Source organism: Micropterus salmoides, unplaced genomic scaffold (assembly GCF_014851395.1).
Source record: "Micropterus salmoides isolate LMB-PRFRI ecotype aquatic unplaced genomic scaffold, ASM1485139v1 Ms_hic_scaffold_2, whole genome shotgun sequence".
Taxonomy (NCBI): domain Eukaryota; kingdom Metazoa; phylum Chordata; class Actinopteri; order Centrarchiformes; family Centrarchidae; genus Micropterus; species Micropterus salmoides.
Genome location: NW_024041150.1, coordinates 47,145,621 through 47,167,509, shown reverse-complemented (window position 1 = coordinate 47,167,509; position 21,889 = coordinate 47,145,621). Strand labels below are relative to the sequence as shown.

At 43.2% G+C, this 21,889-nt stretch overlaps 2 protein-coding genes across 2 annotated transcripts in view; both read right to left on the bottom strand.

Moving 5' to 3' along the window:
• The window catches only part of LOC119912429 (mamu class II histocompatibility antigen, DR alpha chain-like), a 116,224-nt gene extending 99,999 nt beyond the window's left edge, over positions 1 to 16,225 (bottom strand). The window contains exon 1 of the mRNA XM_038731627.1: positions 16,022 to 16,225. The gene's annotated coding sequence lies outside the window, so the exon portion shown is untranslated. The remainder of the gene's footprint in view (positions 1 to 16,021) is intronic.
• On the bottom strand, positions 1,057 to 16,057 carry LOC119912432 (mamu class II histocompatibility antigen, DR alpha chain-like). Its single transcript, XM_038731631.1, has 4 exons — positions 15,924 to 16,057; positions 15,593 to 15,841; positions 4,021 to 4,305; positions 1,057 to 1,309 (listed from the first exon to the last, which is right to left on the bottom strand). The coding sequence occupies exons 1-4, from the start codon at positions 15,988 to 15,990 to the stop codon at positions 1,188 to 1,190; spliced, it is 723 nt and encodes a 240-aa protein (XP_038587559.1). The 5' UTR covers positions 15,991 to 16,057; the 3' UTR covers positions 1,057 to 1,187.
• Positions 16,226 to 21,889: the final 5,664 nt, after the last annotated feature.

Here is a 21,889-nt window from a genome sequence, read left to right as displayed (position 1 = left end):
AAACTATGACGTCAAAGGGATCCCTAGTGCGTCACAAACTGACGATTATGGCTCTTGACCAAGCGTGTGTGAGTGAGACCGGGTTGAAAGGGTACCCACGGCGTTAAAAAGGTTGTTGACAAAGCGTCCATACGTGATGCCCTGGGATAAGAACAGGCTCCCTGTACTGGTGAGAATCACAGCTCTTGTTTTTTTGTGGGAGTACTGAGGTTTTGTCCTGTGCTAGTTCGGTATGAGAAGAGGTGTGGTGACCAAGTACGGTACTGCAGTCTTATTGCCAACATTGAGTGTCTCAGAGCAGGTGGACAGCTGTAACTTACTATTTGACTAAACTAAACTACCAGACACGGGTCCTCCAAAGGAGAAAGGATCTTTTAATATCTATTATGTTTTCACATCACAGTTGTTAAGCGTCACCTACCAAGTACTTTTGATGAGAGATTTACCAACAAAGTGTTTTGAATTCTCTCCAGCTCTGAATGTCTTCGTCTCCACAGCAACAGCAACTGAGGCTCAAGTGTACTGTAGAGTAAATAATCAAACAAAAAAGAGAGATACTTGTGTGATGGTTTCTGTGTTCAGTCACATTCAGCAGATTAAAGAAACTCTTCTGTGGACTGACGTGTTCTCTGATTTTGTTGTGATATACCTGTTTCTCCTGATTAGTATGTGGACAAGCTTCACGTCAGAGGTCAGAAAGGAGGGTCGGACATCAAATATAAGTAAGTGTTTTATTCCAGAGGAAGAAGAAGTAATTATATACAAGCTCACTGAACATTTAGTTGAAACATTTAATTTTAAAGCTGATATAATGTTTATTTTGTTAAATGAGTGGGAATTTTCAGACATACAAACATTTTCAGCATGGAAACACAGAGAGGGAGCATGACCCTGGATTCACTTTAACAAGAGAAGAAATTAACCTATACACAAACCGTTCAGTGCACATCTGATTGTAAGAACACAGACTTGAAGTAACGTGACTTTATCCTGATTATCCCCTATGTTTAATGGAGAAAACTCTACTTCATGATTTCAGCATTTTATAACATATTTTATTTTCAGCAAAAACACAAAGAGAATCTGCAAGAATATATTGAACATATTTGAATTGCAGTATTGAGGATCTGTTTATACTGTGTTTTGATAAAGAGCTAAAACTACATCCTGAGCACATCATAAACCAATCAGCTGCACTCGTTTCCTTTGATGAGGAAGAAGGTTCCAGCAGCCACACCGAGCAAACCCACAGTCAGACCCAGTCCACAAAACACTGCAGGTCCAACACTGGGGGGGGTCGTCTCCACATCTGGAGACAGAAACACAGAGACATTAAACCATCTGGAGACAGAAACACAGAGACATTAAACCATCTGGAGACAGAAACACAGAGAGACATTAAACCATCTGGAGACAGAAACACAGAGACATTAAACCATCTGGAGACAGAAACACAGAGACATTAAACTATCTGGAGACAGAAACACAGAGAGACATTAAACCATCTGGAGACAGAAACACAGAGAGACATTAAACCATCTGGAGACAGAAACACAGAGACATTAAACCATCTGGAGACAGAAACACAGAGACATTAAACCATCTGGAGACAGAAACACAGAGACATTAAACCATCTGGAGACAGAAACACAGAGACATTAAACCATCTGGAGACAGAAACACAGAGACATTAAACCATCTGGAGACAGAAACACAGAGACATTAAACCATCTGGAGACAGAAACACAGAGAGACATTAAACCATCTGGAGACAGAAACACAGAGAGACATTAAACCATCTGGAGACAGAAACACAGAGACATTAAACCATCTGGAGACAGAAACACAGAGAGACATTAAACCATCTGGAGACAGAAACACAGAGAGACATTAAACCATCTGGAGACAGAAACACAGAGACATTAAACCATCTGGAGACAGAAACACAGAGACATTAAACCATCTGGAGACAGAAACACAGAGACATTAAACCATCTGGAGACAGAAACACAGAGACATTAAACCATCTGGAGACAGAAACACAGAGACATTAAACCATCTGGAGACACAAACACAGAGACATTAAACCATCTGGAGACAGAAACACAGAGACATTAAACCATCTGGAGACAGAAACAGACAGAGACATTAAACCATCTGGAGACAGAAACACAGAGACATTAAACCATCTGGAGACAGAAACACAGAGACATTAAACCATCTGGAGACAGAAACACAGAGACATTAAACCATCTGGAGACAGAAACAGACAGAGACATTAAACCATCTGGAGACAGAAACACAGAGACATTAAACCATCTGGAGACAGAAACAGACAGAGACATTAAACCATCTGGAGACAGAAACACAGAGACATTAAACCATCTGGAGACAGAAACACAGAAATTAAACCATCTGGAGACAGAAACACAGAGACATTAAACCATCTGGAGACAGAAACACAGAGACATTAAACCATCTGGAGACAGAAACACAGAGACATTAAACCATCTGGAGACAGAAACACAGAGACATTAAACCATCTGGAGACAGAAACACAGAGAGACATTAAACCATCTGGAGACAGAAACACAGAGACATTAAACCATCTGGAGACAGAAACACAGAGACATTAAACCATCTGGAGACAGAAACACACAGAGACATTAAACCATCTGGAGACAGAAACAGAGAGACATTAAACCATCTGGAGACAGAAACACAGAAATTAAACCATCTGGAGACAGAAACACAGAGAGACATTAAACCATCTGGAGACAGAAACAGACAGAGACATTAAACTATCTGGAGACACAAACACAGAGACATTAAACCATCTGGAGACAGAAACACAGAGACATTAAACTATCTGGAGACACAAACACAGAGACATTAAACCATCTGGAGACAGAAACACAGAGAGACATTAAACCATCAGGAGACAGAAACAGACAGAGACATTAAACCATCTGGAGACAGAAACAGACAGAGACATTAAACCATCTGGAGACAGAAACACAGAGACATTAAACCATCTGGAGACAGAAACAGACAGACATTAAACCATCTGGAGACAGAAACAGACAGAGACATTAAACCATCTGGAGACAGAAACACAGAGACATTAAACCATCTGGAGACAGAAACAGACAGAGACATTAAACCATCTGGAGACAGAAACACAGAGAGACATTAAACCATCTGGAGACACAGAGACATTAAACCATCTGGAGACAGAAACACAAAGACATTAAACCATCTGGAGACAGAAACACAGAAATTAAACCATCTGGAGACAGAAACACAGAGACATTAAACCATCTGGAGACAGAAACACACAGAGACATTAAACCATCTGGAGACAGAAACACAGAGAGACATTAAACCATCTGGAGACAGAAACACAGAGACATTAAACCATCTGGAGACAGAAACACAGAGACATTAAACCATCTGGAGACACAAACACAGAGACATTAAACTATCTGGAGACACAAACACAGAGACATTAAACCATCTGGAGACAGAAACACAGAGACATTAAACTATCTGGAGACACAAACACAGAGACATTAAACCATCTGGAGACAGAAACACAGAGAGACATTAAACCATCAGGAGACAGAAACAGACAGACAGAGACATTAAACCATCTGGAGACAGAAACAGACAGAGACATTAAACCATCTGGAGACAGAAACAGACAGAGACATTAAACCATCTGGAGACAGAAACAGACAGAGACATTAAACCATCTGGAGACAGAAACACAGAGACATTAAACCATCTGGAGACAGAAACAGACAGAGACATTAAACCATCTGGAGACAGAAACACAGAGAGACATTAAACCATCTGGAGACACAGAGACATTAAACCATCTGGAGACAGAAACACAGAGACATTAAACCATCTGGAAACAGAAATACAGAGACATTAAACCATCTGGAGACACAGAGAGACATTAAACCATCAGGTAATGAGGTGTCTGTCTGTGTGAGTTTAAATCAAGTGTCTCACCCCAGATCCGGGTCAGAGGACTGTCCAGGGCCAGATGTTGGACTGTGCAGCTGTAAATGTCTCCCTGCTGTGGGATGAACTCCAGTCTGGACGTCTGTCTGAAGGAACCGTCTGTGTTGGGGAAGGGAACGTTGATGCTGGTTCCTTCAGTCACGTTCTCTCCGTTCTTGGTCCAGTAGATCTTTACAGGAGCAGGATAGAAACCAGTCACATGACAGATCAGCTGGTTCTTCTCTCCGAGCTCCACGTCGTCTCTGGTGTAGACGAGCAGGCTGGAAGGAGGATCTGGACAGAAACACAGATCTTAGTAATATGTTTCATATCAACAGTCTGTTTCATCTTATATCCTGTTTCAGGTTCTTTGGTGTGTTAAAGACACTTTCGCTGTAAACATGAGATTTTATATGTAACATGAGATTGCTGACGTACTTCGGTAAGCGTGTCGACTCATTTCCGTTTCCGGTGCTTGTGTTTTGGTACCGTGTTGTGCTGCTCTCGCTAAATAACAGTTACATTTGTTAGATTACAGCAGCCAACTGTTCGTTAAACACTTATTCTTTACAGTAATTTTGCCTAAGCACTCACAGTTCTTTCCATCTTTTAGTGACTGCTGTTCAATCTCATAGTTGTTCTAAAGTTTTGGTAGCTGACGCTATAGTACTTTAGCTTAGCCGTTAGCGACTTTAGCTTAGCAGCTAGCGATGGCTTCTCCTTCTACCTCTCTCTCTCCTACTTTCTCCTGCTCGGTGTGTCAGATGTTCAGTTACTCCTCTGCCTCCTTTAGCGGTAATGATACGTGTAATAAGTGTAGTTTATTTATAGACATGGAGGCGAGGCTCAGTGATTTAGAAGTCCGGCTCCGCACCTTGGTAGATCAGTCTTTAGCTACTGTAGCTAGCCAGTCCCCGGTAGTCGGTGCGGAACGGCCTGAGTTAGCCTCTGGTAGCCGTCCCCCGGCATCCCCTGTGCAGCCAGGAAAGGGGGGCTGGGTGACTGTCCGAAGGAGGAATAGTCATAAGCATTCAAAGTCCACGGGGCATCATCAACCTGTTCACGTTTCTAACAGATTTTCCCCACTCAGCGACACACCCGCTGAGAAACCAACTCTGATCATTGGCAGTTCCATTTTGAGAAACGTGAATTTAGCGAAGCCAGCGGCCATAGTTAAGTGCATCCCTGGGGCCAGAGCGGGCGACGTTGAGTCTTATTTGAAACTGCTGGCTAAGGATAAACGTAAATACAGTAAGATTGTTATTCACATCGGCGGTAATGACTCCCGGTTACGCCAATCGGAGGTCACTAAGATTAATGTTGAGTCGGTGTGTACATATGCAAAAACAATGTCGGACACCGTAGTTTTCTCTGGACCTCTGCCAAATCTGACCAGTGATGACATGTATAGCCACATGTCGTCATTCCGCCGCTGGTTGTCGAGGTGGTGTCCAGCAAACGATGTGGGCTTTGTTGATCATTGGCAGACTTTCTGGTGAAGACCTGGTCTGATCCGGAGAGACGGCATCCATCCCACTTGGGAAGGAGCAGCTCTCATTTCTAGAAATCTGGCCAAGTTTATTAGTGGACCAAATCCATGACAACCCAGAGTTGAGACCAGGAGGCAGAGTCGCAGTCTAACACACTTCTCTGCTCCTCCATTTCAGGAGTTACTTAGTGAAAATCCTATAGTGACGGTGTCTGCCCCCCGACCATCGAAATTATTTAAAAAGGTAAACAGAAGAGGAGCTGTGCATAAAAACCTCATAAAAATTAAAACCACAAGAGCAATAGTGCAAACGAATAGGAGAGTTAAATGTGGACTCTTAAACATCAGATCTCTCTCTTCTAAAGGTGTACTAGTAAATGAACTAATATCAGATTATGATATTGATTTATTTGGTCTTACTGAAACCTGGCTGGGTGATGGAGAATATGTTAGCCTAAATGAATCCACCCCTCCCAGTCATATTAATACTCACATTCCTCGAGGCACAGGCCGAGGAGGTGGAGTTGCAGCTATCTTCGACTCTAGCCTACTAATCAGCTCTAAACCTAAACTAAACTATAACTCATTTGAAAGTCTTGTTCTTAGTCTTTCACACCCAAGTTGGAAATCACTGCAACCAATTCTCTTCGTTATAGTGTACCGAGCACCTGGCCCGTATTCTGAATTCTTATCTGAATTTGCAGAGTTTTTGTCAACTTTAGTCCTTAAACGGACAAAGTTATTATTGTAGGAGATTTTAATATTCATGTGGATGTTGAGAATGACAGCTTCAGTACTGCGTTTATCTCTGTGTTAGATTCCATTGGCTTCTCTCAGAGTGTTCATAAACCGACTCACTGTTTTAACCACACCCTCGACCTTGTTTTGGTGTATGGTATTGAAATTGAACATTTAGTGGTGTTCCCACAGAATCCCTCTTTATCCGACCACTGTTTGATAACTTTTGAGTTTGTATTGCTGAACTACACGCCATTGGGCAAATATTTCTATACAAGATGTCTGTCTGATAGTGCTGTAGCTAAATTTAAGGATGCGATTCCATCAGCTCTAAATTCATTATCTAGTCACAAAGTAACAGAGGACTCCTATGCTAATTTCAGTCCCTCCCAAATCGATCATTTTGTTGATAGTGCTGCAGGCTCGCTGCGAATGAGCCAAGTATTCCCATAGCTCTCAGTAGTTACGACTTCATGAGCTTCTTTAATGATAAAATTCTAGCTATTAGAGACAAAATTCACCAAGACCTGCCCTCAACTGGCATCAACTTATCTCTTAACTCAGGAACCTTAGAAGCAGCTGTAGAACCAGATACATGTTTAGACTGTTTTGCTTCCCTCAATCTTTACCAACTAACTTCAATAATTTCTTCATCTAAACCATCAACCTGCCTCTTAGACCCCATCCCGACTAGGCTGCTTAAAGATGTTTTACCCTTAGTCAGCACCTCTATACTAGATATGATCAATCTATCTTTATCAACAGGCTATGTACCACAGTACTTTAAAGTAGCTGTAATTAAACCTCTTCTGAAAAAGCCCAAACTTGATCCGGATGTTTTAGCCAACTATAGACCTATATCTAACCTTCCATTTCTCTCTAAGGTTCTGGAGAAAGCAGTTGCTAAACAGCTGTGTGACTTTCTACAGAGCAATAGTTTATTTGAGGATTTTCAGTCAGGATTTAGAGCTCATCATAGCACAGAGACAGCACTGGTGAAAATTACTAATGACCTCCTTATTGCATCAGACAAAGGACTTGTCTCTGTACTGGTTTTATTAGATCTTAGTGCTGCATTTGATACCATTGACCATCAGATCCTATTGCAGAGACTGGAACATTTCATTGGCATTAAAGGAACCGCTCTAAGCTGGTTTAAGTCCTATTTATCAGATCGATTTCAGTTTGTACATGTTAACGATAAGTCCTCCATGCATGCCAATGTTAGTCATGGAGTTCCACAAGGATCTGTCCTCGGACCAATTCTCTTCACTTTATTTATGCTTCCTTTAGGCAATATTATCAGGAAACATTCCATAAGTTTTCATTGTTATGCAGATGATACTCAGTTATATCTATCGATCAAACCAGATGAAACTCATCAGTTAGCTAAACTTCAAATGTGCCTTCAGGATGTTAAAACCCGGATGACCTGTAATTTTCTAATGTTAAACTCAGATAAAACTGAAGTTATTGCTCTGGGGCCTAAGCACCTCCGTCACGCATTATCTAAAGATATAGTTTCCCTTGACGGCATCGCCTTGGCCTCCGGCACCACTGTGAGGAATCTTGGAGTTATCTTTGATCAGGACATGTCGTTTAAGTCTCACATTAAGCAAATTTCAAGAACCGCCTTTTTTCACCTACGTCTAAAAATTATGCAGAAAAACTAGTCCATGCATTTGTTACTTCTAGGCTGGATTACTGCAATTCCTTATTATCAGGCTGCTCGAAAAAGTCCGTTAAGACTCTTCAGCTGATCCAGAATGCTGCAGCACGTGTTCCAGTAAAATCCAGAATAGAATTTAAAATCATTCTTCTTACCTACAAAGCTCTTAATGGTCAGGCACCATCTTATCTTAAAGAGCTCATAGTACCTTACTACCCCACCAGAGCACTGCGCTCCCAGAATGCAGGGTTACTTGTGGTTCCTAGAGTCTCCAAAAGTAGACTAGGAGCCAGAGCGTTCAGCTATCAAGCTCCTCTCCTGTGGAACCAGGTTCCAGTTTGGGTTCAGGAGGCAGACACTATCTCCACATTTAAGAGTAGGCTTAAGACTTTCCTCTTTGATAAAGCTTATAGTTAGGGCTGGCTCAGGTGAGTCCTGAACCATCCCTTAGTTATGCTGCTATAGGCCTAGACTGCCGGGGGATTTCCCATGATGCACTGAGCTCCTCTCTCCTCTACTTTCTCTCCCTCTGTATGCAACCTCATCCCATTATTGCATGTTACTAACACAACTTCTCCCCTTTCTGGTAGTCTTGTGCTTTCTCGTCCCTCTCCTCTCTCCTCCTATCAGTTCCTGCAGGTGTTTCTGGCTCTGGAGCTGTGGAGTCTGGATCTGTGGTTGCGGGTCACCTGCTGCCCCCGTGTTCCTGCTCGACACCCTCTGCTGCAACGACTATTGTTGCTAGTCCTATTATTATTATTATAATCATTAACATTACGACTGTTACCATTAACACTACTATAAATATCTGTACCATTTTTCATTTAGTCTATAGCAACATCACCTTTACTGTCTGTACCTCTGTGTGTATATTGTGTAGGCTGCCTGCCTCCCCTCTGTCTCTCCTTACATCCCCCTCTCTCCCTTTCTCTCTCTCTCTCTCTCTCTCTCTCTCTCTCTCTCTCTCTCTCTCTCGGCCGCCCACCCTGAGCCATGGTTCTGCTCGAGGTTTCTGCCTCTTAAAGGAAGTTTTTCCTTGCCTCTGTCTCCTAGTGCTGCTCTTGGTGGGAACTGTTGGGCTTCTGTAAATAACATCACAGAGTTCGGTCTAGACCTGCTCTTTTATGAAAAGCGCTGTGAGATAACTGTTGTTGTGATTTGGCGCTATATAAATAAAATTGAATTGAGAGCAATTTGCAACCGCTGTGCTTTTGCGAAGATGTTGGCTGTTGCGGCGTAGCTCTGTCCCGCCACAGTCTACAATGTTGGATCTGGGTGTGCTGCACAACAACTGCTGGGGACCACCTCTTGTTACCCGGGTACAGCTGCACCCTGACTTCCTCCCCAGGTCTTAGTGGCAGGCGTGATTTAGATGCTCTCTTTTTGTCGTAGTAGAACTTCTGGGAGGCTTTAGATCTGTCTAGCAGGTGTTTAATTTTGGGGGAGTTGTAGGCTTTTGGAATGAGCAGTTGCTGAGCTATAGGCAGTTTGTTTCTGGGCCTCCTACTCATTAGCAGTTGTGAAGGAGACAAACCAACAGACTCGTGCGGGGTAGTCCTGTAGTCGAGTAGCGCTATGTGCTTGTCTGGGGCTTTGTTCCATAGTCTTTTGACAGTTTGCACTGCTCGCTCTGCCTCTCCGTTTGAATGAGGGGTGTGGGGTGACGACGTGTGATGTGTGATGCCAAAGATCTCACAGAAGTCTCTAAACTCTACTGCGGGCCGTTGTCTGTTCTCAGGACAGCAGGGACGCCATGTCTGCAGAACTGAGCTTTCAGTGTTTCAATAAGAGTGCAAATACATTGGTCTTTGAGCTCATTCACCTCAATGAACGTTGAGTAGTAGTCCACCAGTATCACATAGTGTTTCCCTTCCCATTCAAAAATGTCTGAAGCGACCTGTTCAAATGGGAATGTCAGAGTCACTGTTGGATTGAGTGGTAGTCTAGGCAGTCTGCAGTTCCTCACCATGTCTTCTATCTCAGCACTCATACCTGGCCAGTAGAGCACTTCACGGGCCCTCTGCTTACTTTTCACAATCCCCAGATGGGACTGGTGTATGAGCCCTAACATGTGGTGTCGCGTGGTAGGGGGCACCACTATGCGCAGACCTTTGTACAGTACTCCATCACACACTGTTAACTGGCTTCGCGAGTCCCAATATGGCTGAACAGCAGCAGGAACATCTCTTCTACGCTCTGGCCAACGCTGTTGGACTATGTGTTGTAGCAGACTTAGCTCCCTTTTTGTGCACTCTTGAAGCTCTGTATATTTTTAAGCACTTACCGACACATAGCTGAGCATGGCAACACACTCCAATCCATCCAATTCTGGTGTGTTGCAGGACAGTTGAGCTCGTGACAGCGTGTCAGGCAGCTCCATGTCTTTCCCTCTCCTGTACTTGACATTGATGTCATACCACTGCAGGCGCATGGGAGTCAAGAGCAGCGATTTCTTGAAAATGTCTTCAAGTGGCTTGTGGTCATTGTAAACTGTAACCTGCTTCCCAAGGATGTAATGATGAAATTTTGTGCATGCATGAACAATAGAGAGCATTTCCTTCTCTATTTGCGCATAGCGTGTCTCAGCGTCTGTCAGAGACCTGGAGGAAAAGGCGTCAGGGCGGTTGTCTTGAAGGAGCACCGCTCCCAGCCCACTGCTGCTGGCGTCGCTAAATTTCTCTACAGGTTCTGCATTTTCACTGTAGGTGCTGCTATCAGAATGTTGTCCGTAATGGCTGTGGCACCTGCTATGCCCTCCAGCATGCCATCCATAATCCGCTGGAAAATCTCTGGGGCACACTTCTGTCCAAATGGTAGTCTGAGCCACCAAAATCTGCCTACTGGTGTGTTGAATGTGGTGAGAAACGCAGAGTCTTCCTCCAGCTCTATCCAGATTTTGCATCCAGGACAGAGAATACTTTGGCACCTGGCATGGATGACACAACTTCCTCAACTGTGTGCATGGGGTAGTGTTCCCTCCTGATGACTTTATTTAGATCGCTGGGATCTATGCAGATTCTTATCTTTCCTCCACGTGTGACTGCCACCATGGAGCTAACCCATTCGGTGGGCTGCTCGACTTTGGTGATGTAGCCATCTTCTGCCATCTCCTGGAGTTTCTGCACAATCTTTTCTTTAAGCGCAGCAGGTGGCTCTATTTTTATTGTGTATTTACCCGGCAACATCCCTGTAGTACGCACCAGTTCTGGGAAGTCGCTTAGGCCCTCTGGGACAGTCTCTGGAGGTGCGCTGTCTTTGACTGGACCTCTTTTTTTTGCTTCAGCAGCCTCTTGTAGAGAATCCAGCCTGGCTATCTCAAACTCAGCAGTAGTGTCACGGTTTTTGTGCTTGACTGTCAGATCCACTGCTGCAACAGGTTTAAGCTCGTGGTTGGAGTAGCAGCGTAGCTGAGTTTGAGAGCATTTTAGTTCACCAGTGTGCATGAGGCGTTGGTAGCTGTCCAGTGTCAGCATATTACATTTGGCCCCTGTGTCTATCCTGAATGGGACCTCCTGTGACAGTATGGTGACACATACTGACCACTTGTCATCAGTTAATGCGTTTACAGGGGCTACAAGTTGGGTCAGGCTGATGTTCAGCAAGTCCTCATCAGTTTGCTCTTGAACTGCTGATTCGACACACAGTGTGTGCACTGTCTATGAAGATTGTCAGTCATCCAGGTCATAGTTATCCAACGGAGGTTAAAATCAAGGGCAACTGGACTTGGTTGAAGCTACTGGAATACGTTTCGTCCCTCATCCAAAGGACTTCTTCAGTTCTGACTGACTGGCAGGGAAACTCAGCTATTTAACCTCAGTGGGGTCGTTGGCCCGGGTCATCGATACCGCTGGTTCGTTAGTGTTCCTTGTTTCTGTGACGACAGGCGTTACAGTCGTTAAGACTACTTGTGGCCAAGACTGAACGACCATCGTTGGTATCTTCACCTGAGGCCAATAGGTTGCGTTTGTTGAGTTTCCTGGGAAGTGATGAAAGGACAGCATTGTAAGTGGGGGATAAGTGGTGGCGTAGACCCCCTCCCCTGTTCAATGACGGCTTCTCCACCCTGGTGTAGATGCTTCCTTGACACCTCTTTCAAACCATCCATCTTCTCTGTCTAAAATGTGCACCTGGTGGTCCTCAAACGAGTGTCCTCTGTCCTTCAGATGTAAGTGTGTGCACTGTGCGTTTACGACAAGCCTGCTTTCTGCTTGGCCGTTAGCTCCGACAGCGGGCCGTCAAAAACGAATTCAGCGTGGCTTCTGAATCTGTCAAACTCCTGGTATAAGTCAGCTGCATCCCAGTCAATCTTCGGGTGTTCAAACTGCGGAGTAGCCATGACTACACTTCGGCATTGTTCGCCAGACTTCTGACACCATGTAATATACTGCTACCGTGACCGAAAAGAAAGAGACCTGTCTGTTGCTCACTGTAACGCTTTAATCTGCTGCCGCGCACTGTAGTTCCTGAACAACAACTGTAGAGGAGGTATGGTGGCTTGCTAGAGTCACACAGAACAGGGACTGTATTTTACAACCGCGCTCCTAGCGCCATAACAATACATTACAGAGGTGTCTGTTTTTATATTAACAATGGCCGGTGTAGCAACGTGACAGCGATTCAGCAGCACTGTTCTCCTAATCTGGAATTTCTTATCATTAACTGTAAACCGTTTTACTTCCCCCGTGAGTTTGCTTCATTCAGTCTGGTCGGTGTTTACATCTCGCCGCACGCAAACATGCACGGTCCGTGTACGTTTTGATTGTTTGTTTTTTCGTTTGAACCAATAAACGAGAAAACCACCTTTTTTTCATTTGTCATTTCAAACCATAAGCAAAGAAACGGAAAAAAAGTTCTCCCGTTTTTGGTTTCTGAATCCAAAAACGAAAAACGACTAAACCAAATTCAAATAACGGTCCGATTTTGGTTTTATGAATTTCCTATTTTCAATTTTCCGTTTGAAAACAGGAGAAAGACCGATGAGCCAGGTGACCCGGAAGTAAGAGTACAGATATTAAAATAAAAGCTTTTAGAACGGTTGGATCTGTAACATTATGCAGCACTAACGTTATACCAGGGTGACGTTAGATGAAAATAAATAAATAAACCTGGAGACAGAGAAATATGTTAGCAACAGCAGTTGATTACATGCACTATAATATTCTGCATTTATTCATGTAAACAGCAGTCAGGAGTCACATTTTTTAAGCTCATTGTTTGGTGCAGTACAGTTGGTAGGCTAATATAGGTTAACCTAAGAAATGATTGTGTATGCAGAGTTGTTACTGTCAGCGCTATATTTTTAATATTAAAGAAATATTTAATGTGGTTTCCACCGTAATGAACCAAGCTGTTTCCCCTTTCTACCAGCAGGTGGCAGGATTTAAATGAAGGCCTGTACTGTGTCTTTATTAAACGTTTTGAATCCAGATTACTGACACAGATGGATTTACTGTTGTTCATTTCATTTGGTTTGTGATATTTATGTTTTATTTGCAGCCTAGTTATCCTCTTCATCATTCACCCTCAGCCCAGAGTTAAACCTGCACGCCCTTCTGTTCTAACCTGGTTCTAACTCTGCTGTCAGCTTCTCAGCAGCTCTGACAACAAACTCACATCAGAAATGTCCTAATGTCACCATCTGGCCAAAAGAAGGATTTACCAGTGTGCTATATACTGTGTGAATCTTTCTTCTCCAGACACATTCCAGTGTGTAACATACAACACTCCCATTGTGTCATGCAAGAAGAGAATCCATACAACATTTATTCAACATATATAGCACATACATGCGTTCACGTGATGGTCCATCTGATTCCTAAAGACTAAAGCTCTGTAAAGCTGTAGTGAGGACATCAAAGAAGTGGACCAGTGAAGCTGTTGAGGATCTCCAGACGTGTTTGGACTGCACTGACTGGGATGTTTTCAAGAAGGCTACCAACAATCTGGATGAGTTTACAGAAGCTGTGACGTCCTACATCAGCTTCTGTGAGGACACATGTATACCAGCATGCACCAGGGTGAGTTATATCAATGACAAACCCCGGTTCACAGCCAAACTCAGACAGCTAAGGTTGGAAAAGGAAGAGGCATTTAGGAGTGGTGACAGGGCGTTAAAGTACAGGTTTAGCAGGGAGGTGCGAGAAGCTAAACGACTCAGAGAGACTAAAGAACCAGTTCTCTGGAAATGACGCCACTTCTGTCTGGAGGGGGTTCAGACAGATCACAAACTATAAACCCAAAGTCCCCCACTCCATAAACGATTCTCGCCTGGCAAATGAGCTGAACCAGTTCTACTGCCGCTTTGAGTGTCAATCAGACACCATCCCCCGTGACTCCTCCACTCAGCTTCAGCCTCAGGACACCACTTCTTCGCCTCCCTCCTCAGAGCTGGCCAGCTCCACCCCCTCCCCTCCTCTCTCCTTTTCTCGTCTTTTCAGGAGGCAGAAAGCAGCTGGCCGGTCTCCCCATCTATCCTGAAGCACTGCGCTGATCAGCTGTCTCCGGTGTTCACAGACATTTTTAACACCTCACTGGAGTCATGCCATGTGCCAGCCTGCTCCAAAACCTCCACTATCATCCCTGTCCCCAAGAAACCAAGGACCACTGGACAAAACGACTACAGACCCGTCGCCCTGACCTCTGTGGTTATGAAGTCCTTGTGTTGTCCCACCTAAAATCCATCACAGACCGACTCCTGGACCCCCTGCAGTTCGCCTACAGAGCCAACAGGTCTGTAGATGATGTAGTAAACATGGTCCTTCACTTCATCCTCCAGCACCTGGACTCCCCAAGAACCTACACCAGGATCCAGTTTGTGGATTTCAGCTCTGCTATTTTTCTGGACTCTGAGGCGAGCAGGAAAGATTGCAGCTGACCCCTCCCACCCCGGACACAAACTGTTTCAGACTCTACCCTCTGTTTCATCTCGTGTCGGGCTCAGACCTGGCACTTCGCACATATTTGTTGTTGATTGTTGATCTTTGTTGTTGTATATTTTTATGTTGTCAGGTTATATATTTATATGTACACAGTAATCTCTTCCGTTGCGTTACTTCTGCACGGAACAGACCCAGAATAATGCACATGTATGTATCTGTTGTTCTTCTATTCCATATTTATATATTTCCACATTTATTTATGTTGACTGTATGTTTGTCTACCTGTAGCACCTCATCACCACAGCAAATTCCTCGTATGTGTAAAACACTATTTAGCAATAAAGCTCCTTCTGATTCTTCTTCTGATTCTACTAAGCTATTCACTGTGCAAGTTGTTGGTGTAAAAAAGAAATTGAACTGAAAAGTTCAATTAATGTTTCCTAAGTCAATCAGTAATCATGGTAATAATCGTGATTTTGAGATTTGACTGTCCTTTGAGATCAGTAAACTTTCTCAGTCCCATTGTAAAGAACTATGAAGTATTAACAACTTATTATTTCAAACTTTCACTTTTGTTTCAAACTTACACTCAAGAACTATAATAACTTTCCATATAGCGCACACACAGACATCCTTTAAATAACAATAAATATGTAAAATCCTTTAAATATTCAATAAAACATTTTTAATAGTATATTTGTGTATCTGTTTAGTTTTTATATTTATGACAGAAAGACATTTAGTTTGTGAGACTGTCAGTTTAAACAGCTGAAGAAGTTAAAGAGACCAAGATGAGTTTGTGTTTACCGTTCTCCAGGGGAACGTCCTTGTTGCCTTTACGTGCTATTCCCAGGTTAAATCTGCAGACCTGTTGATCAGCCTCAGCAGATTCATAAGCTCCTTCCACATAGCTCACATGATCTACAAAGGGGGGCTGAGTGTCGACTCCTCTCTTGTTGATGAAGTCTGCGACCCAAACCTCTTCACCATCCAGACCATACATGAACTCTCCATCAGAGTCTGAACAGCCAGTGATAGCAATGTCCTCATGTAGACCTGAAGAGAGACCAGGACCAGGAGGATCAGCTGTCTGTTTGATCTGAAGCCTCAGAGTTTAAATCTGAAACATGAAACTTACCGTCAGCTGAGACCCAGAGGACCCAGGAGAGACCGAGGACCAGGACCTTCATCATCTTCATCATCATCACAGCTCTCTGTAGACCTGAACCAGTCTGAGACTCTCTGTAGACCTGAACCTGTCTGAGACTCTCTGGAGACCTGAACCAGTCTGAGGCTCTCTGTAGACCTGAGACTCTCTGTAGACCTGAACCTGTCCGAGACTCTCTGTAGACCTGAACCCGTCTGAGACTCTCTGTAGACCTGAACCTGCCTGAGACTCTCTGTAGACCTGAACCTGCCTGAGACTCTCTGTAGACCTGAACCTGTCTGAGACTCTCTGTAGACCTGAACCTGTCCGAGACTCTCTGTAGACCTGAACCCGTCTGAGACTCTCAGCCAATCAGAAAGCAGAGATCACATGATGTCATCAGTAACCAGGTAGAGTAAGTAAAGTCTGAATGCAGTACTTGTACTTTGGTACCAGAGTATGTTCACAGTGAGGTATTAGTACTTTTACTGAAGTAAAGTCTGAATGCAGTACTTGTACTTTGGTACCAGAGTGTGTTCCCAGTGTGGTATTAGTACTTTTACTGAAGTAAAGTCTGAATGCAGTACTTGTACTTTGGTACCAGAGTGTGTTCCCAGTGAGGTATTAGTACTTTTACTGAAGTAAAGTCTGAATGCAGTACTTGTACTTTGGTACCAGAGTGTGTTCACAGTGAGGTATTAGTACTTTTACTGAAGTAAAGTCTGAATGCAGTACTTGTACTTTGGTACCAGAGTGTGTTCACAGTGAGGTATTAGTACTTTTACTGAAGTAAAGTCTGAATGCAGTACGTGTACTTTGGTACCAGAGTATGTTCACAGTGAGGTATTAGTACTTTTACTGAAGTAAAGTCTGAATGCAGTACTTGTACTTTGGTACCAGAGTGTGTTCACAGTGAGGTATTAGTACTTTTACTGAAGTAAAGTCTGAATGCAGTACTTGTACTTTGGTACCAGAGTGTGTTCACAGTGAGGTATTAGTACTTTTACTGAAGTAAAGTCTGAATGCAGTACTTGTACTTTGGTACCAGAGTGTGTTCACAGTGAGGTATTAGTACTTTTACTGAAGTAAAGTCTGAATGCAGTACTTGTACTTTGATAACTTTTGAGTTTGTATTGCTGAACTACTCGCCATTGGGCAAAAATTTCTATACAAGATGTCTGTCTGATAGTGCTGTAGCTAAATTTAAGGATGCGATTCCATCAGCTCTAAATACATTATCTAGTCACAAAGTAACGGAGGACTCCTATGCTAATTTCAGTCCCTCCCAAATCGATCATCTTGTTGATAGTGCTGCAGGCTCGCTGCGAATGACACTCGACTCTGTAGCCCGTCTAAAAAAGAAAATACTAAAACAAAGACGGTTAGCTCCATGGTATAATACTGAAACTCGCAAATTAAAGCAAATATTGCAGAAACTTGAGAGGAATTGGCGTTCCACCAAACTGGAAAATTCTCGTTTAATTTGGCAAGATAGTCTTAAAACTTATAGGAAGGCCCTCCGTAATGCCAGAGCAGCGTACTACTCGTCATTAATAGAGGAAAATAGGAACAACCCCAGGTTTCTTTTCAGCACTGTAGCCAGGCTGACAGAGAGTCACAGCTCTATTGAGCCAAGTATTCCCATAGCTCTCAGTAGTTACGACTTCATGAGCTTCTTTAATGATAAAATTCTAGCTATTAGAGACAAAATTCACCAAGACCAACCAGATGTATAGGCTATTATATAAATAAAAAACATAACCTCCTGTGTAATGTTTCCTCTGAGCAGTGCATTGTGGGAGAATAATCAACAGAAAACAAATAAAATACAATCTGAAGTGATCAATAACCAGAGTTTTTAAATAAAATGAAAAAGGTTTATTCATCAGTTTTTTTTACACATCCTGTTTGTGTCTCTGCTGCCTGTCAGGAAGAAATAAAGTGATCGATCAGCTGATCAGTTTGTGTTTGATGATAGAAAGCTGATAATAAAAGCAGCTGCAGACAGAAAACAGATTTCTCTTCACTGTGAAACCAGTTTGTCTGCTGAACTGTTCACCACCAAAACCAGTCTGACCACATGATGCCTTCAGGTGAACGCAGCGTCTCTGGAAAGTCCCGATTCTTTACTTTTACTTCTTCTTCAGCAGCCAATCAAAAACAGAGCTGCTGATGAGTCATCAGTCACCAGGAGCAGCAGCTTGTAGAACAGCAGCAGAGAGAGGAGGAGGAGGAGGGTCCTACAGGTGGATGACACTCCTACAGATCAGATGGTGCGTTCAAGTGCTCCTCAGATGGTCCCTTTCCCTTGTTTGGAAGCTGTTCTTCAGACTTCGGTGTGTTCAGGAGCTTTGAGTCGTAATGTGGAACCAACATGGACGTTATGGCGTCTGTCTGGTGATGGAGTTTGTGAAATTGTTATCCAGAATGCTAAAACAGTTTGTAGCTGCACCAGCTCATTTCCTGAAACCACTAACATGTTGTTTATCTGACTGTTACCAGAGCTGAAGCTGATCAGTAACTAATGCAGGTCAGCTAACGGTCACAACCTGATACCGTTAGACAAATGACGTGAGCAGAACGATGGCGTGCACTACGTGACTAAAGGTCAGCTGACAAACCGCTGTAGAAATGAGCTTTTATTTTCCTTCACGTGTTACCTGTGAACTCTGCATGTTATCACCAGTTCGTCTGTTGTGTCGTCTGTAAAGGTGCTGTGCAAACAAAGGTTATTATTATCCTGCAGGTAAAGGTGAGCAGGTAAAGGTGAGTTGTCTCCCTGCAGGACAGTGACGCTGTGAGTGTTGTTGTTGTCAGCAGTCATGTGATCACCCTGAGCAGCAGCATCGTTTGGGTTCCTTGTTCTCTGTTTACCATCAGAAACCTGAACGCAGCTTCTCTGGAAAATCCCGACTCTTTACTTTCAGTTCCTGTTCGCTCAGCAGCCAATCAGAAACAGCGCTGCTGAGTCATCAGTCTCCGGCAGCAGCAGCTGGTTGAGAACAGCAGCAGAGAGGAGGAGCTCAGACGCCCCCTGCTGGTCCATCAGGGCTTTTACTCACTAAAACTTTAGTTCATCTCTAATCTGACTGATTATATGTCCAGATATAATCTGAATAATCTGACATCAAACTTCTTACTGATCTTCATAAATCTGGTCCAGCAGTTTATTTACAGTCAGCTCAGCTGCTGGTTGTGTCATCTGTTGCTAAGCAGCAGAGATGTTGAACAGAGAAGGATCCGACACGCCCCCTGCTGGTTCAACATCATCATCACTTCAACATTAATTATAATATAAAATAACTGTTCAGTAATATATTCATGTTCTATCTGCTGCACGTTTGTGTATTTATTTTATTACATGGTTTGAATCACGGGGGTCTGACCCTCTGGTTCAGACTTGGACCCTCTCAGACGGTGGGCCAACAGCAGTTTTCACATATTTAGACGATCCCCATCGAGGGAGGACGCAGGTTTTTGCTGAAAACTTCCACAGTTTAACAAATTAAACTAAATTTGTTGCCACTCGTGCTTCACATTAACACCCGCCAAATGCAGGTGATTTCTCCCGTGCCGGGTCACAGTCACTCCCACTCGCCACTTTGGCGTGTTGAAAAATTGTAGTCTTGTCAAAGAAATAAAAAAAAACGAATTGCAATGAGACACTACAACTCCCATGAGTACTAGCTGCACATCGTGTTTGCTCATTGGTCCATTAGTGAAGCTTATTGTCTCGCGCATTGACGAACGACACCGTAAACAAGATGCTGTGGAAATTAAACTGGCCCTCGGACCAAGAGAACTTTCGGCCTGCTGTTAATTATCAACTTAATCAGCGGCAGCGATGACACAGCGAGCTTTTTTAATATCACACAAATCCACACAACATCCCACTCTCACCTCTCTCGCGAGAGTGCACACGCCAAAAATGAAATCCAGACTTTTGTCAAACGACAATATAAAAGTTGAATCTGTCACAGGGCAGCCACAGTCCCTCAGACCGTCAGCCTCCCGTCTGCTTTTAACCTGATGCTATGATCTCTGTCATCACACGCGACTGGTCACAGTTCAGTCAGTGCGTCAGTGTGCGTGAAAAAATGCACAGGAGAACGAGAGAATGAGAAAAGGCAGAGCTGAGATAAAGTAAAGGCAGGAGGAAAGTGCCGTTTAATGCTGTAAAGTTACAGATATATTAAGGGACGTGGTGTTACTACTAGCAGGGCTGCCTTTATATAATCATCTTTATTTGTAGAGCACTTTTCAAAAACAAGTTACAAAGTTCTTTAACAAGTGTAAAGACAATAATACCCAAGAGACAATACAAGATAAAAGCAAGAAAACATTGAAAAGACTAAAATACACGTTTAAGATAAATATAAAATTAGTAAAATAGAATAAAATAAAAGGGATAAAATAAAGTCAAATAAGATCGGGAAAAGCTCTCCTATAAAAGTATGTTTTAAGAAGGGACTTAAAAGAGTTCACTGACTCAGCCGACCTGATTTCCTCGGGCAGGCTGTTCCAGAGCCTCGGGGCCCTGACAGCAAACGCTCTGTCCCCTTTAGTTTTCAGTCGAGACTCTGGAACAGACAACAGACCTCTGCCCGAGGATCTCAAGGTACGTGCTGGTGCGTATGGGACTAAAAGGTCAGAAATATAACAAGGCGAGAGGCCATGAAGAGCTTTAAAAGTGATCAATAGAATTTTAAAGTTGGAGGCTGGAGGAAATTATTTGACATCCATTTTTTAACTTCACAAAGGCAGTTGTTAAGTGAACTCAGCATTCCAGGGTCTGTGGATCTGACGGGCAAGTATATTTGTGTGTCATCAGCATAAATATGAAAAGAAATGCCATGTTTATGGATAATATGTCCAAGGGGAAGCAGATACAAGGAAAACAAAATGGGTCCTAAGACCGACCCCTGAGACACACCATATTTAACTGGACAGAATGAAGAGACATAGTTGTTTACAGACACGCAAAACTTCCTATTTGACAGGTAGGATGAAAACCATTCTAGGGCAGTACCAGAGATCCCCACCCAGTGCCTCAGTCTGTCTAACATGATGTTGTGATCAATGGTGTCAAAAGCAGCGCTAAGGTCCAGGAGTACCAGGACTGAGCACATGCCTTCATCAGCAGACATTAAAAGGTCATTGGTGACTTTAAGCAGGGCAGTCTCAGTGCTGTGGTACTTCCTCAAACCAGACTGAAACTTTTCAAATATTTTGTTATTTTCCAGCACAGTGAGCAGCTGTTTGGACACAATTCTTTCTAGAATCTTTGCAATAAAAGGCAGTTTTGAAATTGGTCTAAAATTATGTGGGAGGGAGGGATCTAAACCAGGTTTCTTTAAAAGTGGGTTCACGCAAGCCGTTTTAAAATAATCAGGGACACAACCAGTAGATAGGGAGCTGTTGAAAACAGATCAAATGGGGCCCAACAGAATCTATTACTTTTAGTAAAAAATTTGTAGGTATTACATCAAGTGGGCTGGAGGACACTCTCATTTGTGATATTGTTTTTAAAAGCTCAGACAAGTCGATGGGATAAAACTGGTTAAAACTGTCTTGTTGCTGGTGAGGAACCTCTGAGTAAGAGGCCGCGGGGGTAATAGAGGCTCTGATTGACACCACCTTATTGGTAAAATAAGATAAAAACAATTCACAGTCATCATTACTTCCAGCTGAGGCACAAGGAGGGGTTGGGTTTACCAGCTGATCCACAGTCTTAAACAGAAACCTGGGATTGTGTTTATGTGTAGTAATGAGTTCAGAAAAATAGTGTGTTCTCGCATCCTTAACCAAGTTATTGTATTTAATTCATAAATCCTTCAGACTGAGGTAATGGACTTTGAGACTGGATTTTTTCCATCTGCGCTCTGCTTTCCTGCATTCCCTTTTTAGGCTGCGAATGCTGTCATTTATCCAGGGTTGCTTACTAGCTTTAGACGTAG

What these genes read in the sequence shown, in the direction of transcription:
- LOC119912432 (XM_038731631.1), bottom strand. Translation starts at nt 15,990, where the DNA reads ATGATGATGAAGATGATGAAGGTCCTGGTCCTCGGTCTCTCCTGGGTC. An exon ending in CCTCTGGGTCTCAGCTGACG is followed by an intron (nt 15,842 to 15,923) that starts GTAAGTTTCATG and finishes GTCTCTCTTCAG; the next exon opens with GTCTACATGAGGACATTGCT. An exon ending in GGACGTTCCCCTGGAGAACG is followed by an intron (nt 4,306 to 15,592) that starts GTAAACACAAAC and finishes GTTTCTGTCCAG; the next exon opens with ATCCTCCTTCCAGCCTGCTC.